At 38.3% G+C, this 22310-nt stretch overlaps 3 protein-coding genes across 3 annotated transcripts; all 3 read right to left on the bottom strand.

Annotated features, from left to right (window-relative positions):
- Positions 1–1372: 1372 nt before the first annotated feature.
- On the bottom strand, positions 1373–15955 carry mip120 (Myb-interacting protein 120). Its single transcript, XM_017609812.1, has 5 exons — positions 15401–15955; positions 7075–8642; positions 5931–7006; positions 3730–3869; positions 1373–3639 (listed from the first exon to the last, which is right to left on the bottom strand). Exons 1-5 carry the CDS (start codon positions 15420–15422, stop codon positions 3134–3136), a joined length of 3312 nt encoding a protein of 1103 aa, XP_017465301.1. The 5' UTR covers positions 15423–15955; the 3' UTR covers positions 1373–3133.
- Positions 9380–11264, bottom strand: mEFTu1 (mitochondrial translation elongation factor Tu 1). The gene is made up of 2 exons (XM_017609813.1): positions 11146–11264; positions 9380–11073 (listed from the first exon to the last, which is right to left on the bottom strand). Exon 2 carries the CDS (start codon positions 11054–11056, stop codon positions 9584–9586), a length of 1473 nt encoding a protein of 490 aa, XP_017465302.1. The 5' UTR covers positions 11057–11073; positions 11146–11264; the 3' UTR covers positions 9380–9583.
- A 3157-nt stretch (positions 15956–19112) lies between the features above and the next one.
- LOC108358446 (uncharacterized) lies at positions 19113–22310 on the bottom strand. Its single transcript, XM_017609774.1, has 8 exons — positions 22114–22310; positions 21807–21998; positions 21522–21746; positions 21361–21465; positions 21199–21294; positions 20641–21136; positions 20538–20576; positions 19113–20369 (listed from the first exon to the last, which is right to left on the bottom strand). The coding sequence occupies exons 2-8, from the start codon at positions 21824–21826 to the stop codon at positions 19113–19115; spliced, it is 2238 nt and encodes a 745-aa protein (XP_017465263.1). The 5' UTR covers positions 21827–21998; positions 22114–22310.

Raw genomic sequence — 22310 nt, forward strand, 5'->3', positions numbered from 1 at the left:
AGATACTCAAATGGTGGTCGGCGAATTTTCTGAGTGGTCGAAACTCGTCAGTAATGTTTAGAGACAAATCGAGCAAACCTGGAAAAATAAAACGGGGGTTTCCACAGGGTGGTATCCTTTCAACGCTACTGTTTAACTATCATAACGCAGTTCACGAAGCTGCAGACAGCACACAGCACTTCGGGCAGCGACCGGATGTCTTCTGGTATTGCCAGAACATCACCTACATTTCGAGGCGAAAATAAGGGAGCACAACACAATGCTCTGCAAGCAATTCTTAGTAGTGAGGCCTAGACGTGGACACCCGAACAGACATTTGCTTGCAGAGGAGCCCTCGCCAAGGCATGTCAGAAGGCATCTATATGAACTGACGGACGAAGTCCATAGCAACGTACGCAAGTTACGTAGACTCTTCCAGACCTGTGAATGCCGTTCTGGCCACACAACCACAGCAGGTTGAACTCATACCTGAGCAGCTTAGATGCAGATGTGCCAAATGAGTGTCCAGCAGGCGGAGACACCCCACGCCTCGAAACATCTCTTCGTATGCCCGGAAAACTCTACACAACTAACGCCTCTGTCCCTGTGGACAGACCATTTAGAGGCTGCACGCTTCTTGGGTATTCCGTTAGTTGAGTTTGACAACAACAACTGGCATACCAACCGATCTGGGCGGGGTTGTTGTAGCCGCTAGAACACATCACGCTGAGCGGGGTCGTGCGACAGTCTTACGTAACCGGAACGACGCAAACTTCTGTCTGGCCAAGGACTGTCACTGCAGCTATGAACGCTGTGGCAAATTTTTATGCTGTTACAAAAGCAACAGCAGCAGATATTTGCAAGGCGAATCTATACAAGGTGGTGTTATAGGATCCGCTGATTTCACGGCGAATTTGTACCTTTTGTCTAAATGATGTGTTTGTTGTAATTTGGCTTTGTACTGATTGTCAAGGAGCGTATAATTTGTTGTTGTAATTTTTGTTTTTGTTCTGTTAACACCGCCTTGTATAAATTCGCCTTGGATATTTGCTTGTAACCAAGGCGAATTCATCCAAGGTGGCGTTACCGGATCATTTGATTTCAAGGCAAATTGTGCTGTTTGTCAAAATTATGTATTTGTTGAACATATTTTCTGTTCTGATTGTTATCGTGTATATAATTTGTTAGAGTAAATTTCAGCTTTTGTACTGCTGCTATCACTTTATATGAATTCGCCCTGCTTGTAGCTGTGTAAAATTGGCATTTCAGTCGATATAAATCCCTTAGATTTGATGCTAGCCCCAATTACGAACTCATAAATAGCCTTACAACAAATATTAAAGCAAACATTCATTTAATCTACAAATAACATATTTTTTAAATACATGTTAACCTTTATTTACAACGAGTCAAATTATACAATGGTTAGTCCTAAAACTAATTCTTGAAATTAATTTTTTTTCGTTTAAGAGTCATCAAATTTTAAGTCAGTTATGTATATGTATTAAAATGGTGTTCAACTTTTTTTTTGCCTGAGAAGTGTCTGATCAAAAGATATTTCCACTTCTGCAAGTTTTTTATTTCATTTTTTTTTTTAATAATACCTTCAAAATGAGTTACGTCTGAAAAACACTCTATTACACTTTAAAAAATTTCTAATACATTTTTTAAACCTACTCAAACTTTGAAATTTGCGATATTTTCAGTACGTTTTTTGTTTTTGTATTTTCGTTTTTTGTTCCTCCTGTAAAATAATTAGCCCCATTGCCAATTCGATGTGAATAAATCGTTCCCAGAATTTAATAAGCAAAACAAAAACAAATTGGGAAAAATTGTTTTTGTTTTCCTTTATAAATTTTGGGAACATTTGTTCACGTGAAATTCGCGATAGGGCCGAATGTATAGTGGAAATATCATGTTTTGATTAGACACTCGCCATATAATATACATTTTAAGATAGTATTTTTCTACACGCGCTGTGTAATTGAAACGTCTGTATATAATCTGTTTTCGTATGGAATAGTAGCTTATGTCAGGAAGCTGGCTTTAGTATAATGCCGCGTTAAAGTTAAAAGTTCTTCAACGGCTCGGCGCAGTCGTATGCTGCGAACGCCTTTCGACATAAACTACTATTCCATACAGCGAATATATGCATACATATATGTGTGTACATATTGTTGCAAATTCATATGCTTAGCATTTTAATTAAATTAATTGTAAGTGCTTTCTTTGTTTCGTTATTAGTAAATATTAGAGCAACCAAAAGGTACAATAGAAAGTAATCATAAAATATAGTATAATTTGAAGAAAATATCGTTTAACGTTAAACTTAAGCTTAAAAAAAGGTGAAAACAATTACAAAATACCGTTATAAAATAATCTAAAAAGAAACATTGTGCTTTTCAAAAAAGCCGTTTAACCGATAAATTAAAAAGGTAAAGAAAAACCTGACGAAAAACTGTTCAAACTTAATGCGTATCAACTAAAGAAAATATTTACTATTTAGCTTAGTATATGATCAGATTATTTTGAAAGTGTCATAAGTCATTTCCTAGCTCTTATGCTTAAATGGTTGGTACCTCTAACTGAATGCATCTGTAAATCGTTCTACCGTTATAAACTAATCACAAAGTTTTGACCTTTAGCTGATGAAATTTGGACATACGCGTTCATATATAGATATATAGATATATTATCACTGAACTGAAACTGCATAAAATTACTTATGCCACTTTCAAAATAGATGGCTCATATTTTAAATAACCGATTTCTCGAATATACTGCATGCACGAACCGAATTGTTCTTCAGCAATCGTTAAGTATATCCCCTCTACAAATAGTATATGCACTAAAATTGCTTATAGACAATTCCGCTTAACGCTAACCACTTGAGGCTAAGCATATGAGCTACACTAATTGAAGTAGTGAAAGAAGTCCCTATTTACACAGACTCTGTTAAAGTTATATACTTTATTATATGTATACATGTATATGTGTATATGTGCATAGATTACTGTTAATATATTTTATAATTTATTAAATTAAAAACCGTCAAACTAGGGCGACGCTAGTCTGTTCATATTCAAAAACTATGCTCCATATCCAATTCATCAATTGATCGTCGTCCTCATGCCTCTTCGTAGTCGCCACACGTTTAATCCTGCGTAAAACTCGAATCGGTATTGCGTATTGAGAAATCGATTATTTCCACCAAACAGCGTCCCATTTCTTCCATAACCATTTTTTCGGTCTGATATGCAGGCAAACCATTCTTTTCGCATTCATCCGCCTGCGAGATCATGCACTGTATGGTAGCATCAACTACTTCCTGCGTAATAAAGTTGCATTGTTGTTTTTCTTGTGCTGAACTGGTACCGCCACCAGCGCCACCTGCAACACCATTGCTGCCACTGCAACTACTGCCAGCCAAACTGCTGCTGCCGCCAGCAAGACCAGCCAGCAAGTCACTACCCATTGCTAGAGCTTTAGCGGTATCCTTATAAAGTTTGTCATTACCAATTCCTGCCGTTTTGTTATTGCCCTTGTCATATGAACGCTTTTGTCCGGCAGCTGGCAGCGAAACACTCGCAATGGTAGCCAAAATTTTCGGATCAATTGGATCCAAGTCCAAATCGGGACGTTCCTCAATATTACGACAACCTGAAGGTATAAGCATTAGTTTTGTAAATACATGTTTTATATAGCAGGAGACAACAGGAAGAGGTATCACTGCTTGTGCATAACACTTACCAACGCATTTGCAGTTGGATGAGCAGGGTATTTTCGCCTCATAACATTCGCAATAGTTCTTGAGACAGCCGGAGCGTTTACAGTTGCAGCCTTTGTTGTGACGCATGTCGCCTTGTTCACGTGAGGTGGTTATTTTCGGTCTATGAAATGTTGAAATTGTTATGTATGTATGTGGTGGAAATTATGTATGTATGTAGGTATTTTATTAGTTACAGTGCTTAAGAACTTTTTAACACTTGAAAACTTAAATGTGAAAAATGTTGAATGAATCTTGAAAAATTGTTGATCCTTGTATTAGGAGAAAAACAAAACGAAAATACCGATTACCGCGTTTTATTTTTTTTTTCTATTATTTTTAGCTGCTCACGTATCTTTCACCGCCTACTATGTTTGAGAGCAAATTCAAAAATGAGTTTAAATTCAAAACAAGTGCTTAATGTGGTGTAAACATTTGGCGAGTGTTAAAAGGTATAAATGCTATTGCAGATATACAACCATACATATGTATGTAGGTTTCAGTTAACTGTCCGACTAACATTTTAACTGTTTTATAATTTTTTGTTGTTTAACTGTTATTATAATTTTTATTTTTATTAAATTTTAATGCGTTTTATTTATTTTTCTTGTCCTATTTTTTAATTTTGTATTACTTTTATTGTTTTATTTTTGATTACGTTTATTTTTAAATTTTTCTAGATATTTTTTATATAATTTTTACATTTTTCGTATACACATATATTTTTTTATTTTAATTTTAAAGTTATTTCCTTTTTCTTTATAAAAGAATAGGAAAAATTAATTGGCCAGCAAAAAAGCTTAAAAGCCATCTCAAATTTTAATATAATTTATAAAACGATATATTCGGTTCAATATCCTTTAAAAAGTGAGAGTTGTTGTGATAGGTTTAAACGCTCTGCCATTAGTATTTCGATGAAATGCAATTAATGTTTCTGAGTATTGGGTACTTATTACGTAAATTATTATAAAAATATAGTTCAACATAAAAATAAAATTCCTAAACTTCGTGCAAAACTCGTGAAAATTCAGCAAATTTTCATGAAAATTTTCAACTTTTTAATCAGATTTTTTAGAATTTTTATGAGTATGCAGATTTGTAGCCCAATCAATTTTTTTATAATAAAGTGCAAGTTTTAGGTAGATAGGAATTACCGTTGATTTTTGGCAATTTTTTTCAATAATACTTTATATGGAAAAAATGCAAAACACCTTCAACAAAAAATTTTTCTCAATAATACTTTATATGGAAAAAATGCAAAACACCTTCAACAAAAAAAAAAAAATCTCAAAAATCAACGCAATTTTTGACTAGCTGCGAACAAGGTGTATTAAACAAGGTGGTGTTGGGGCGACAGCTGAGTTTTTCGCCGTGGAGGCCATTACGTCAAAATGATGTGTTTGTTGTAACTCATACCAATGACAGTATGGACATCAGCGTATAATTTGTTAGTGTAATTTTTTACTTATATACGGCCAACACCACCTTGTTAAATACGCCTTGGCTGCGAACATGCAATTAAGAATTTAATGGGCTGCAAAACTGCATACTCAAAAGAATTCTAAAAATTCTGATTAAAAAATTTTAAATTTTGATGAAAATTTGCTGAATTTTCGCGAGTTTTGCACAAAGTTAAGGAATTTTATTTTTATGTTTTTTGTTGTTGAATGAACCATATTTTTATACAAAAATTGGTGGAAAAATATTAGAATAAAAATTGTTGTATATATTGTGAACAATTTGCTGTGCCAATACTTTGTTCCGGCAGAGTATGTTCAATAATTTAATTGTATTACAAGATTCGCAATACTGATTTTTTTTTTTATTTTGTATATTTTTCGCAGCATGTATTCTATTTCATCTTTGCTTTGTAATACATACATATATTCACTATTTCGATTTTCCTATACTGCATTCAATATTTTTTGTAAGAACGTTGGAACTAATAAATTTGAGGGCTAATATAGAACGTATGTATGTGGGTATGTAGCTCTTCAAAAAACATAATTTTGTAAAGGCACCGAGGTTTTACAAAATGCTTGGAATCCAAAAATGTTCTGCAATTTGGTTATAATAAATTATACATCATCAAACTTAGGTACGTTCCCTACTCGAATGCGTGCGAAAATGAACATGAACAAAATAATATTCGAAATAATAATAATATTAAATTGAATGTACTCACTTGAATGCACTGGGATTTCGTTCTAGACAATTTTTGATCGCCCGCTGCCGTTGATCCTCGTATTGCAGATTATTGAAACAATCTTTACATGTGCAATCCTGACAGAATTCGCCATTGGCAAAGCAGTCGCAATACAATTTCAAGCATTGTGATTTGCTGCAATTGCAGTGTTTCCGACGTATGCCGCCATTCGCCACATCCTGCATCAAATCCGGTGTGGTTGTCACATCCGGTTTCTCATCTATGGGCTCTAATTTAATTTTAAAATTTAGTAATTTGTTATCAACGGCATTGTAGATGGCAGTGTCATTACTACCACTTTGGTTGTTATAGCTACTGATATTAGCACTTAAGCCCTTCGACAACGTCGGTAATTTCGAGTCATATTGTTGCGGCTGCTGTTGCTGAAATTCTCTCTTCAATTGCAACGTTTTATACTGCTGCTGCTGTTGTTGTAGCTGCTGCTGTGCGATCAACGCCTGCGTCTTGCCATTAATTAGCAGCGATTTTTGTCCGCTCGCATCATTTACCCCTAGCGTGTTATTGCTCTTGAGGACGCTCTGCATTGAATGTTGTTGTTGCTGTTGCTGATGTTGATGCTGATGCTGATGTTGCTGTTGCAATAGCTTTCGCGTTGGCGATTGACGACCATTATTACTATCCGGTGCGCCGGCATTCGATTGCAGCGTAACCTGACGCACTTGACCACTGCCACCAGCTGTTGTGCGTAGCATTGAACGTGGCAACATTACTATACGACTGCCAGACGCCAACTTTTTCGCCTCAGGTGGTGCACCAACATCAACGATACTTTCAGCCTCTGCTGCGGCACTTGTGCTACTTGCTGTCGTTATGCGCTTTAGTTCGGAATTGATTTCAGAGATTTTATGTTTACGCATCAATGTGTTGGATGGGTTGGACACTGAGGTAACAGTACCCACACCAGAATTACTTTTTATCAACGACTGATTTGTATTCGTATTGACTAAATGAGCGTTAGCGGCAGCGGCCGCACTTTGACTACGCGATCCATCGCCTATCGCGCGCAAATGGGGTACAGTTACTATGGTTTTTTGCTGAATATAAGAAAACAATTTTAGATTTCAAATACTACTTTCAAATTCTGTTTTCGAAGGCTACTTACCACTTTTGAAGTGATCGGGGAAAAAGTGACCGGTACACAGCCGTCTTTCTTAGGTGACTGTGTTAAAATGAGTTTCGCCGATCCCGTCGGACTTGGGCGTACAACAGTGAATTTTGGGGGCACGCCAGCAGAATTTAATATCTTAATCGTCGACGACGTTGGATTGGGGCTTTGTGTGGTGCCTGCCGCCGATGATGTGCTCGTTAAAGTAGCTGTTGGAGGTGCGGCAGACGTAGCATTACCACTGATATCCGCGCTACCTTTCGGAAACACACGCAAGTATTGCACTGACTTGCCGGGCAACTGTATCGCTTGCAGTTGACGTGCCGTGGTACCACCAGTTGAGGCGCTAGTCGATGTGCCTGCATTGGATGCTGCAGAGGTTGAAGTTGCACTTGGGGTGGTTGGCTTTGGAGACAATTTGATAAGTTGTTGATTGGAGACAAGAATTTGCTTGCCATTGGCACTTTGTACGTAAATTTTGTGCCCACCGGACACAGACGCTTTGTTGGTATTAGCTATATGAGTGGTACTGCTAGTGCCAATAGTAGTGTGACTTGTTAGTGTACCGCCACTCAACCGATATGTTGTTGTGGTCCCCGATGCAGCGGTAGCCACTGTTGACCTATTAGCTACCATTTTATTGTTGGTTGCTGCTGCTGTTACTGTTGCAGCCGCTGCTTGTGACGTCTTGACCACAACCTGTCCGCCTGCAGTAGATATGACGCGTTTGTTGCCGACGGGCGCTGTCAATTGGGTGGCAATTTTTGGCGACATTGTATGCGTATTCTTGTATGTTGCATCAGCTTTTGTTGTTGTTGCGCCTGTTGTAGTGGTTGTGGCAACTGCATTTGTGTTTTTGATAGGCACCAAACCACCACTACCGGATGTACGCATTAGTTTGAAGGCAACGGTTTTATTGCTGCCAGTTGCCGATGTTGTTGCAGCTGCAAGCGCAGAGTTGCTTATGGATGCAGTACCCACATTGCTGGCAGCCGTAGGAGTAGTCTTTTTTTGGATATACAATATTTGTCCATTCGGTGTCTTTATAGCCGTTTTGCCATCCGCCGTCGTTGTAGCTGTCACAGTAACTGTTGATGTTGAAGGGCTCTTCGAGAGTGTCGGTGCGCTAGACACTATTATTTTTGGTGTAATTTTTACTAACTGACTGCCACTTGCAACTGATTTTGGTAAAATATTTCTACTGTTCAGTACAATCGGTGCTGAAGTTGCTGTGGTCGTTGCGCTTTTTGTAGCACTTGCTGTGTTTGTTGCAGCAGAAGCTAGTTTTGTTGATGTTGCTGTCATGATTGGGGTCCTTTCAGTTGTGCTATTCGCACTTGGCGATGGATTAGTGGCCGAGGTTCGTGGTCCGGTTGCAGCTAGTTTCATATGTTGTGGTGGTTTCTTGGGCCCGGGCGTATTTAAAGTGTCATTTTTTAGTGTGCTGACCTCATCTTCGAGACCCAAAGGGTCGTCGATATCGGCAATTGCCTTCTTTACAGGCGAATCGTCCAATAAATCCTCAAAACTTAGTTCTGGCATTGGCGCAGAATCATTGAGCGGATCTGAAAAGTTGAGGAAGTAATGATTTAATTTAAAAATATGGTTTGAGGGTTGTATTATATAAGAACAAGGTATTTAAAGTTACTTTTTTTGAATCCTGTTTTTACTGCAATTTACTTTAGAAATATTTTGTATTGAATATTGGCGTTAGTGTGTATTGACAGGGGCAACATCCAAAAAATTTAAATTCTAATAGCGGTCGGCCCCTGGCAGACCTCCGAGTGAACTTCTTCCATGAAAAAGCTTATCGCAAAAAAAAACATTTGCCGTGCGGAGTCGGCATATAGCCGTCTTTCACTCCATTTTTATAACAACATTCAAGACGCATGTCATAAATTGGGGAGAAGCCCGGCCAAACACGAAGAAAAATGTGTAAGCGCTAAATGCACACACATTTATATTTATAGCCCCTATCAAGAATTATAGTATAATTTCCTGGATGTCAGGATAACGCAAAATGTATACCAATATTGTTAGACTGATCGATTCTTCTTTACCCAATCCGGTGTTGTTGTTGTTGTTGTAGCAGCATACAAGTTCCCAAAGGGTTTTTGGGGAGTGTTGCTGGAGTGGCAGTCTTAGGCCATATATAAATCTGGGTCGCTCCGGTTACGTAGACCCAATTGTCGTGGGAATGTTACCCATTCCGTCCTCATGGTCTGCAACTCTAAATTTTTCGGCGCTCAACCCATCCCGTTTTTTTTCGACATCAATACAGGAAAGCAACATTTTTTTTTCATATTGGTCCAACTTTTTTATTTAGCAATCAACTGGATGTATGGAATTATGAAGTTGAATGCAACTTTCATACTCAATTATAAAAATCGAAATGCAATTGAAACACATTTTTCATTACACATTCCGATTCCCTCTTTAAAATTACAAAGGTATTAGATATTCATATAAAACTAAATATAATTAAAACAAAAACCGTTTTACTAGTTTATTTCTTGGCAGCTTCCTTCTTCTCACGTGCCTTCTTGCCTTCGGTCAACGATAAGCGTTCGGTTTCAGAAAGTGGCGGCAGTACTTTCGTTACAACACCTGTGCCCAAGGTTAAGTTGCCATCTCGCAGTGTGAATCGCTGCCCCTGTTCCAATACCATTGGTCTTATGAGACGCAAAATCAATTTAGTATCCTCGCCAGGCATCACCATCTCTTTATCGGGTATCTGTACTTGCACTGCACAATCCCATGTACGAGAAAACATTTGCAATTGAATGAATGACATGAATGGCTTATGGCGACCACCTTCTTCCTTCGCTAATATGTACACTTGTGCTTCCAGCTGATCAAGCGCTTTAACTGAACCAGGCTTGCACATTACCATACCACGTTTGATATCATCGCGTTTCACACCACGTACCAAAGCCCCTAACTGATCACCAGCTTGGGCTTCATCAAGAATTTGATGGAACATCTCAACACCAGTTACTGTAGATTTAATAACTTTATTGTAGCCCACAAATTCGCAATCGTTGCCTTTCTTAACCACTCCGCGCTCCAGACGACCGGTGACGACAGTACCTCGTCCAGGAATGGAATACACAGCTTCAACTGGCAGTAAGAAAGGTTTATCCAATTCACGTGCAGGTGTAGGAATAAAGTTATCAACCTCGTTCAACAATTTCATAATTGCCTCGGATCCAATTTCAGGATTTCGGCCTTCCAAAGCACTCAGCGCCGAGCCTTTCACAACAGGCACATTATCTCCATCGTAACCCATCTCAGACATCAGCTCACGAATTTCCATCTCAACCAAGTCGACCATTTCCTGATCAGCAGCATCAACTTTGTTGATAAACACTACAATGTGGTTTATGCCGATTTGCTTTGCTAGCAATAAATGTTCACGAGTTTGTGGCATAGCGCCGTCAGTGGCAGCAACCACTAGTATAGCGCCATCCATCTGCGCCGTACCGGTGATCATATTTTTAATATAATCAGCATGACCGGGGCAATCAGTGTGGCCATAATGACGGGATTCTGTTTGGTATTCCACGTGAGCTACATTGATAGTAATTCCGCGTGCCTTTTCCTCTGGTGCATTGTCAATTTCATTGTATTTCTTACTTTCAGCTAGTTCCTTTTCTGCCAACACTTTGGTGATAGCAGCCGTTAAAGTGGTCTTTCCGTGATCCACATGACCGATTGTGCCGACATTGCAGTGGGGTTTGGTACGCTCGAATACCCTTTTCTCATTTGCATATGATCGCACATAATGTTGGAAAGTAGGTGGGGCCGCAGAAAATGTGGGTAGACGATGTGGACCACGCAAAAGTGCAGCAGCAGTTCCCCTCGCACTACGAATCAGTCGTCCAGTACTAAATGCTCGACGGCCAGCGCTGCAACGACCCACAGCAGCGACCGCAACGCTCAGTGCACTTGCTTGACGTACGGCAACAAAAGCAGACATTGCTCCTCTTGATGATTCTGATGAAACATCGAATATGTATTTGATCATTTGTAAAATATAGCAATTGGGTTGATATTTTTAATACTTACAAAGTTTTTCTTTGATATTACAAGGAAATACGACAGAAAATTCACGCCGCTAATATTCCGTGTAAAAGTCAATTGCGTAAATCTAACCCCAAAAAAGTTCATAATAGCCGAATGTCAAATGACGATAATTAAGAGCGCCATCTACGCGTCGTTTTTAGTTCTAAACGTATGCCCAATAGGAATTGTATTTTATTTTATTTTATATATACATATACTTTTTTTCTTGCTGTACTAAGGGCCAGTATTTCAATGCACGGCCGTTCTTTAAACTCAGTTTAATTGCCCTAAAAATTTACAAAAAGATGGTATGACCATCCTCCCCCATCGGTTCTTTTCCAAGACTTGGTGTATGGTAAATACTATCTATCCAAGGTGGATCTAGCAGTTCTAAAGCCACACTGAAAAGTCTAACCGTCAACGGGCCTTAAGACGTTTAGTCAAAAAGCTTGATAGTCTTGTTTGCCATATTAAGGTTGTTGGTGTAGTTGTTGTAGCGGCTACAACGACCCCATACAGATCGGCTAGTCTCTAAATCGTTCTCGTCAAGCTCAACTAACGAGAGGCGCAAGAATCGTGCAGTTTCTATAGGATCCGTTGTTGTTGTTGTAGTAGCGGCATTTCTAAGCCCCGCCTATATCGGGTCAACGTTCAATCATTTTCGTCAAGCTCAACTAACGGGAGGTCCAGGAAACGAGCTGTTTCAATGGGTTCGGACCAGAGGGAGAGGGGTGTTAGCTGAGTCCGATTGAGCTGGCATGTGAAGAGGTGGTTGGTGTCGTGAGGGGATTCTCCACATGCCGGGCACTCATTGGGGATATTGNGCAGTTGAAGCTCCGTCTCTTCTACAGGTGGTGATTGGGCTCCTATTACGGCATTCATAGGTCGAGAGTCGAGGTAGGTGGTGACTGACTCTCTATGGATGTCGTTAATGGCTCGTCTGTATGTCGTCGGGTCCAGTGGTTGGTCTACGTATTGCTGGACTGCGTCCTTTTATACGAATAGGTGCCCCTGACGTGCCTGGGCGGAGGCTTCTCCTGAAGCAGAGGTCTGTTTGGGTGTTCGCTTCTGTAACACCCCACCAGAAATTGCTTACAAAGCATTGCTTATGGGGAGTACTTGGGCCTCGCTGTGTAGGTGGTGCTCAGGCGTCATCAGAAGGCACCCAGTCGCTGTCCGGAGTGCGGCGTTCTGACAAGGCGCGGCATAGTTTAGAACCGGCCGCCCAATTGCCTTGTATGTTGCCAGCAACATTTCTTTGTCTTTGCCCCAAGTGCTGCCGGCGAGCGACTTGAGGACCTTGTTACGGCTCTGTGCTTTATTGACAACTGCGTTTGTAAGCGTGGAGTAGGAGAGCAGGCTATCGAAGGTGACCCCTCAAATTTTTGGGTTGTTTACAGTCGGTATTGGTGTGCCATCGACGTGTATACCTAATTCTAGCCTGACCTCCTTCGTCCAGGTGGTGAAGAGGGTCGCCGTTGATTTCGTTGGGGAGTGTTAGGCTTCTTGCAGTGAAGGAGCGAGAAAGGCTGGAGATATAGTCGTTTAGTTTTGAGCAGAGGTCATCAATTCCATTCCCGGATGCCAAAATCGAGCATTCGTCAGCTCCGAGATGTAGGAGTTAAATAGTAAGGGGGAGAGAACACCACCTTGTGGGACCCCTGGTTCAATTCTTCTTGGACTCATTCCCAAGACAGCCGGATCTACGTACCGGAATGACTCGGGTTTTACCCGACCAAGGGCTGTCTTTCCCAAGACAGCCGGTTCTACGTACCGGAATGACTCGGTTTTTACTCGACCATGGGCTGTTGTTTCGGCGATCTAACCCCGCTTAGATCGGCGAAACCCTTCATAGGATCCGTCGATAGGGACAGATGCGTCAGTTGAGTGGGGTTTAGTGGGCACGCGAAGAGATGTTTCTAGCCGTATGACGAACGCTCTGCTCAGGTACGAGTTCAACCTGCTGCAATAGCCAGAGCGAAGTTCAGCTATTGTGGTCCGAAGGGCGTTCACAGGTCTCTGGATTTCGTCCGTCAGTTTATCGTTTGGCTACAGCATTTTTAAATTTCGATTATCAGGGTTGTGTTCGTCCGACTATACCTTGCAAGCTATCAGCCCATGCAAATTTTTTTGCAGCTTAGAANTGAACTAAAAATACCTTACAAACTGTTAAAGTCTGTAATTTCAGATATTTCAATTTAATAATTTTTGCGCAAAATTAAAAGTTTTACTTCCAGCTCTCCTTTAAGGTAAAATTAGTAAGGTAAAAAAAACTCCGAGCTATAAAAAAAAAGGATTTTCTTTTAATTAATTTTTGAATTCTGTAACCTGGATCCCAGAGTTTATGGTGGATACACTGCCNAAAGCATGTGGCTCAATGTTGCCAGAGAAAAATTTCATTTGGAGCTAAAACGTTCAAAAAAAGAGCTAAAAAGAGCTAAATAATATTAATAGTAGCTAAAATGAAGAGCTACATATTTTTGTTAAGATTGAGCATTTATTGACGTAAGGTTGTTTTCACATTTTCGGCAATTTTAACAAAAATAACGAATTTTATAAGTTTAAGTGCTGAAAAAATCTTTTGAAACCAAAATAAGGTGTACGTATTTCGAATTCGGTGCTATGGCACTTATAACAGTGAACTAAAAATACCTTATAAACTGTTAAAGTCGGTAATTTCAGATATTTCAATTTAATAATATTTGCGCAAAATTAAAAGTTTTACTTCCAGCTCTCCTTAAAGGTAAAATTAGTAAGGTAAAAAAAACTCCGAGCTATATAAAAAAGGATTTTTTTTAATTAATTTTTGAATTCTGTAACCTGGATCCCAGAGTTTATGGTGGATACACTGCCTCTCAAAATTTTCCATTTTATTAACGCTTAAGTTTTGGCTTATATATACCAAATACAACTAAAACTTTCTGGAGCACTGATGTGGGTCAATGATTCCGAATAGAGGAACAGCTTTAATTTTCACATACAATATTTATTTATTGAGTCTTTAAAGACCTAAAACAATGCTGATAATTTACAATCAATAGGGCTGTTCAGGATCTTGTGCATATCGTCGTCTGGGTAAAAGATTGCCGTATATTAATTTCGGCAGGTTGTGGGAAATCACGATTGAAGTTTGGAATGTAATTTCTCAAAAACGCGAAGATAGATTTTCTCCAACGTATCTGAAAATGTTACTTGTTACCAAAATCCTTAAATTATTTAATTTGTAATGTTGATTGTTAATTAGTTTTAAGTTTATGAAGGATTTTCTTTAGTAAGAATTTGTCCCAAGCGTAATTTGTCCACAATTTGGCAGCCATAAGTAAGAAATACTACAGTGTGATCAAAATTTCTACCAAATTAACGACACTTTTTATCCTAATATCTCGTAAAGGAGATATCCAAAAATGGAGAACGCTATTTTTAAGATATTGATTAGTTTAATGTGACTGCATCACCAAGTTCTGCGCAAAAATACTGGGGTTTTTTTTGGGTTGGAGGGGTGAGGTATAACTTTTTTAAAGTCTGAGCTGTGCTTTCTAGTGAGTGGGGTATCGAAGAGCCACGCCAACTGCTCCTCCGCCCACTAACCCAAAAACAGAGGGCAAATAGCTAAACATTCTCAGAAATTGCAAGCAAGTTGAAATATATTTCCGAAATAGATTTGCAGTCTTTCAGTTGCAGTCACGACTTGCAACCTTTATTTATTCAAAATGTATAAAAACAAAGAAATTCTCTGGCAACACTAAAGAAAAAATTTCCCTTTAAAGGGAATTTTTATTTTGGAGGCACCGCCGTCCATTTACTTTGCAATGACGTTAGAATTTTTCCACAAGATTGGATAATATATCTACTATGAATTTCGTAAAAAAAACATGATTTATGTACTACATAATAAAATTCAATCACCCAGTTTAACTTTAAGCCTTCTCAACTGCTGCTGTATATTTTACTTCAATGCTGCTTGCGACTGTTTCTTGACTGAGCTGCATAGCGACCAGCCCATTGGTGTCTTAACACTATGTCCTCAGATATTTTACTATTTGTTGTACAAAACATAAACTTTTAATAACAATCCCTCCACTTTAAATGAAGATACCAAAACCACCCACCAAAGCTAAATTAGCTAATTAATTTTTGATTTCAAATTCAAAAGACCAAGAATACACGCTGCGGCCAGAATAGCCAAGGCAGCAGCTAAATTGAAAATTCAATTTGAAATGAGAATTTGATATAAGATACAAGAAAGCAAACTACTCACCAATACTTGTGCTTGAATCCATTTTGAAATTATAACTAATAGGTATTTTATTTATTTATTTTTTTGCAAGTTATTGCTTTAAATTCACTTAAGAGGAAGCTCCACATTGACACAGCAATGACAAAGTACATGCATTTGAGACTTTCATTAGTTAGCTTAGTGGGGCACGCGTATGTCACTAGGCCCGTGGCCAACGGTTGGCCAACGCCACAATAATCACTATCAACTCTGGAAACCATATGCCAAATCTTTGCACATCATTCATTAGTGCATATCAGCGCGTAGTTAATGAAGTATAATCCCAGGGCATACATAAGTGTGAACGAATATTCTAAAACTTTGTCCGAAAAAACCAACGCAATACACAAAAACGCGCGATCGCTTATCACAACCGAAGCTATTGTAAACACTTTACTCTTAACTTCCACTTATACTACGCGTTATTGCTACGTTTTGCAAATGAATTCTTTCATTAAATTCGAAAGAGTTTTTAAATAAAATTTCAAATGATTTTTACACTTTTGCTGCATTGAACTTTTTGCAAGGCGAATTTATACAAGGTGATGTTGATGGGCGAATTTAGATTTTCGCCGCGGTACTTTTAATGTCAAAATGATGTGTTTGTTGTAAAATGAATTCGCCTTGCCGTGTCGATTATTCTGAATAATATCGCACGATAATCGATTTTTTGAATCGATATTCCAAGGTCGATATATCGAAGACATCGATACTTTACCCGCAATATCGATATTTAAGTTGAAATAAAAAAAGTGTATGGAAAATACTAAAGTAGGTTTAATCAGCAGCTTGTGTGATTTATTTAGCTCTTAAGCTTCACAAACCGCTTGATTCGACCGGCATGCCGTTTTAATCCTCAGTAAATATACAAGATGGAAATAACACAATTAGGTGAGTTGATAGGCAGGTCTAATATTCTATTCAATTGGAAGTAAGATTTTCAACATCTATGTTTCCGATATCGAAAATGTATTCGCCTTGCCGTGTCGATGGGAAATGTTTAGCTATTTGTACAACGATTTAGGTGTGGGGGCGGAGGGGCGGGGGTGTGGGCCCCACAAATCCCCCCTAAACGAAAGAGGATTGATGCCGCTTTATGAAAAGTCACCCCTCCCCCCAACCCCTCCCACAGACCCCTGGGGAGCTGTTTGAAAATAGGGGAATTTTAGATTTTTTGCAAGGAAAAAACAAAGTTAAACTTGCGTCCGAAGAAGGGGGCTGAACACCTTTTGCAGAGAACACCTTTCTGCGTAGGCGGCCTTCGGCCGCGCTTAGAGATTATAACCCTTACTACGTAGAATTCTCCTTTCTGTGTGACATAACTGGGGCTACCGCCCCAGTGATGTAACCTTGAGAAAGGAAGAGGTAACTAGATTTCTCTTTCTGTGCGGTAAACCTGGGGCTGCCGCCCTAGTGATGTCTATTTTGGTTACTGGGTATTTTATAAAAATATCTTATATATAAAAATGTATATACAAATTTATAACAAAAATTTGCAACAAATACCATATAAAGTTTTTTGATTCGATTCACGTGTTTGGGCACAGCAACCCAAAATCGTTGTACAAATTCATAAACAGTACCCGTGTCGATTATTCTGAATGATATCGCACGATAATCGATTTTTCGAATCGATAGTCCAAGGTCGATATATCGAAGACATCGATACTTTACCCGCAATATCGATATTTAAGCTGAAATTTATCTTTCATCTACAAAAAAGTGTATGGGAAAATACTAAAGTTATTTTCACACAACAATTTCACAAACCGCTTAATTCGACCGGCATGCCGTTTTAATCCTCAGTAGATATACAAAATGGAAATTAGTCTGCGTTCAAACACGGAAACTCGAGTTTCTTATTATCGGCGATTTCTCTTTTGGTGTTGCCCTTTGCATTCACACACAGAAACTCTTTTGTACGCAATTGTTGTTGTCAGCTGTGAATCGCCAACTTGAATTACTCAGACGAACGAGAGCACAAAGCGTGTTTCCCGAGTACGGGCGACTCGGTACCCGTCCCCTTTCCTCGTCGCTCTCTCCCCTACAAGCTTCGAGTTTCCGCAACAAAAGTTTTCGTGTCTGAACGTCGACTAACACAATTAGATGAGTTGACAGGCAGGTCTAACATTCTATTAAATTGGGAGTAGGATTTTCAACATCGATTTTTCCGATATCGATATTGTTCAGCCCGATATATCGCCATATGGATTTTACATGCAATGAATTAAATCGATTCATGATATCGATACTTTCTTAAATATCGAACAATCCTACTACTCGCCGCGATTGGTAGAGTTGCCGCTCTTGCCGTAAACTACTCTGAACTGTCAACTACTTCGCGAAAAGTGCCACCAAGCGTGAGTAGTTGGCAGAGTTGCCATTTTTTCGGTTTAGTGGTGTACCGTTGCACGATGTACGGAATAAAGGAGCCGCATTCCACATGCCGCGAACTGCTTTAAATGCACTGAAAATTCAAAATACTTTCAATAAAATCACCATTTTTTCACATTTTTTTGTATTAATTTTCTGTATGAATCATAATTTTTTTTACTTTTAATTGAGAAATTATATTGCCGACGCTATTTGAAAAGCTAGTACTTATAGTAGGCGAACAATCGGCCGTTAGTTCTATGATTTTATGTCTCTATTGAAATGGAAGAAATTTTTTTAATAATAATCTTTTTAAACATTCGTTAAAACTCCCACATGAGAGCATGGTTGTAAGAGGTCAAAACGCCCCGCTCGGAAATAAGTTTTCAACCCACGGGGAATTCAATTGCAATACTGACTCAGTCAGACCAGACTATTGTATATATCTGCTTAGTACAAAAACTCATGAGGTAAATATGAAGTAGATAGACAAAATTTATTCCATTAAAGTTAAATATATTACACATACTTGTCGTTAGTATAGTATGGAAAGTGCGTATCTGACATCGTCGCTCAAATACAAAAAAGCCACATCTAACTAACATTTTTTATTGCATAAAACGATGTGGGGACTTATAATTCGATGAAATGCATCAATCAAAAAGTGAATTTTGGATTTTTAGTTAGTTACGGCTTTTTGTATTTCAGCGACATTGTGAGTTACGCCCTTTCCATACTATACTAACGATATGTTTCAGTATTTGTTTTCTATAATATCCGCGCCATTAAAGTAAAAACTTATTAAATTTGTATAGGATGGATCTTAAGATGCAAATAAATCTCGTATTTTGCTTTGAATTTCGGTGAGGTCGACTATATGAAAGCAAACTAAAGGAAAAATTTTCCAAAATTATTGCAAATAGGACCTTTTCATTTATAACGAATGTTATGTTATTTTAAATACGTTCATACACTGCAGCATTAAAAATGGTTAATCTAAGAAATTTATAACAAAAAATCATTAAAAATTTAAAACGGAACTACCATTTAACATAAACTCATAATCATTAACTTCAAACTCTTCGCTTTTGACACACGGTGCTGCCTCGTTTTTTACCGGCGACTGTTCATTTAAATTTGGTAAACTGCTTGGAACAAAGTNTGCAAATAGGACCTTTTCATTTATAACGAATGTTATGTTATTTTAAATACATTCACACACTGCAGCATTAAAAATGGTTAATCTAAGAAATTTATAAGAAAAAATCATTAAAAATTTAAAACGGAACTACCATTTAACATAAACTCATAATCATTAACATCAAACTCTTCGCTTTTGACACACGGTGCTGCCTCGGTTTTTACCGGCGACTGTTCCTTTAAATTTGGTAAACTGCTTGGAACAAAGCNGTGCGTATAAAGAATCATATTGACAATAGCTCTTATCACATTTGGGACATGCGATTCGACGTTTTTGCGTCACAGGATCAGTCAAGTATGTGTACTTTCTTGTTTGGGGGCGGGGTCCTGCCCCTAAGCCCTTCCTACTTCCCGGTTCGCGGAGCATTTGACGACGACGTTTTGCCAGATCATCAACTGAGCCAATTACCGGTCGATGCACATTACATAAATGTTTATGGAGTATAGACCTCTTATGATAGTGACGATCACAAATTTTACAATAGCCACGACCGAGGTGCACATAGTCGACATGTTCCTTGAATAATTTTTGACGGATGAATGTTTTTCCACACAATTCACAAATATAGTTCGGATCACCTTTGTGGCAACTAATGTGCTGTTGTAAGTGATACGCGAAAAAGAATTTTTTCGGACACAATAAGCATTGAAAGCTTGGCTCTTGATGGCGTTTTTTATGCGAATTACGAACAGAGACAGTTTTAAATCGACGTCCACACTCTTCACATGCATAAGGGCAGTCACCTCTAGGATGGATTTCCAAATGTCTTTTGTATTCCTCTGAATTGGGAAAGTCAGTGTTACATTCGAAGCATTTGGTATCAGGCTCCGGCGGCGGTGCAGGTTTGGGTGGAACATACTTACGAATCGGCACCGGAATGATCGTGTGATTCTTCAGTATGTGGCGACGCAATTTGTGCACGTAATCGAAACGTTTGTCGCACTTACTACACCCATGGGGCAATTGCCCAATTTTATGCTTTCTATATTTGTGCATCTGTAAGCCGATCATGTCAAAACAAAAACGATCGCACAGATTACAGTGAATTTTATGTTGTTTACTCGTGTTTCCAACGGGCAAGTATTCTGCACATTTTTTATAGAAATCGATATATGTGTGTTCATTGAATTTTTCACCCATCTCTTCTTTCGATATGGTCATCCCAATATACCAAGATTTTATATTCTCCAAATTTTTGCGAAAAGGTCGTATTTTCAAATTCAGTCCCCATTTGTCTACCAATATATCCATCAAATCCAACAGTTCATTATCATAATTCACCGGCGCCAAGTCACGATGGCGCCACAAACACGAGAATCCTTTTAAATGATCCAAAAAATCCAACACAATCTCACGTGATGTTTTGCCGAAAATTATCTGAAAATAGATACTGCGTATTAATAGTGAGCTAAGTTAAGCTACTTTTTTACAGTTGTAAAAGAGGCCTTATATATTCTGATTACCTCATCCACTGGCTGTGCATCACTCTTGAATTTGAATTTCTGAAAACCAATTTTTAAATTCATAAATAAACATCATANTTACCTCATCCACTGGCTGTGCATCACTCTTGAATTTGAATTTCTGAAAAACAATTTTTAAATTCATAAATAAACAGCTAATAAATCATCATAACATGTTCAGTTACATTTGAGCCGCTTTGACTGTAGCAGTGATCAATATTGGGGTCATATTTTTCTACACACATGTAATTTGATTCTGATTCACTTCCGGTTTCAGGCTCCTCGCCATCGTCAAAATCTTCTGGTAACAGTTCCTTCTTGTTTTTCATTGATGGAATATATGTCTCCTTAGCTCCCGTATCGATTAAGTTGATAAAGAGTTTTCTATGTTGCGAATCTTCTTGTGGCATATCGTCACTCGAATCAGAAAAATCGCTAAATACCATTTCATTTGTAGTATTCTTATCATCGTTTTCAACATGAAACATTTCCAAGTTCCCATGGTTTTCATTGACATGAATCTTTTCCAGGTTACCATGATTTTCATTTATATGATCAGAAAAATCTGAATAAAACGATATCGGATACTCTGCATCGCAATAAAAGCAGCGAAGATTAAAATATTTGTCAGACCCATCTTTTGTAACATTTACGAAGCCGCAATAAACTCGATCATCATCTCTTTGAATAGTGGAAGGAATAAGATGATTGTTTTTTTTTTGCTTTTTCTTTTTTTAACTTACGGTTGATCGGTTTGAACACATTTTGAAACACACTCTGCGTGCCGCGTTTCCGTTTCTAAGTCGATTGAGGGGGTTTTGCGTTTTTGCAACAAATATCTGTAAACATAATTCAAGAAAAATAAAAAAGCAATCCAGTCGAATAGCTTTAAATTAAACATTTACTCTAGAGTTTTTTCCTCAATCTCTGCGGTATTATCTTCAGAATCAGACACTGAAATAACTTGCTTTTTATTAGTTTCCTCATAATCAAATAACGCTTCATTTATGCTGAAAGAAGAAAAAAAAACGATTATTCGAGTCCAAAATGGCTTACGACTACGTACAATTCAATATATTGGAACTGCGGCTCTGAACGTTGCTGAGGTGTAACATTTGTCTGAAGCGTAGCCGTTGGTACCTGAGGTTTAGGCAGCAACTTACGAGGTTTTGGAACTGAAGTCATTGAAATTTGCGGTGTATAGTTTTTAGCCTGTATATTCAATGGTTTTGTTATTTGCTGATTTGTGGCTAATTTTGCAGGATTATTTTGCTGAGTCAATCCGTTTGCGCTGAAAGAAAATACCAATATATGGAGCTACAAGTGCTCAGGAACATTAATAATTACTTACGTAGATTGCCTTTTAGCCATCAGATATTCTTGAGTTGTTTGCCATTTATAAGCTTTAGATGGTAAAATGGTTTGTTTTAAAGTGGAGTTTTGGGTATTTGGGCGTATAGAGTTATTTGTCTGTATGGTGAACGGTTTCGGAAGTTGTTGTTGTGTCGTTAGTTTTACGGGCGGTTGCTGTAAAAGTGTAGTTNTTTAAAGTGGAGTTTTGGGTATTTGGGCGTATAGAGTTATTTGTCTGTATAGTGAACGGTTTCGGAAGTTGTTGTTGTGTCGTTAGTTTTACGGGCGGTTGCTGTAAAAGTGTAGTTGTTGTCTTAAGGGTATTTTGCTGTGTTAACTGATTTTGCTGTTTTAATAGCGATTCTCTTCCAGTTGCAACTGGCTTATCCAGCTGGATCGTTGGTGTTGAAAGTGTTACAGACCTAGCGGCAATTGGTTGTACACTTTTTTTAATAATTGTAGTATGCGCCAATTTCGGTAGAATGCGCAGAGATGCAGGAGC

This window comes from Rhagoletis zephyria, unplaced genomic scaffold (genome assembly GCF_001687245.7).
Source record: "Rhagoletis zephyria isolate East Lansing unplaced genomic scaffold, Rhagoletis_zephyria_1.1 Rzeph_scaffold_00257, whole genome shotgun sequence".
Classification (NCBI taxonomy): Eukaryota; Metazoa; Arthropoda; class Insecta; order Diptera; family Tephritidae; genus Rhagoletis; species Rhagoletis zephyria.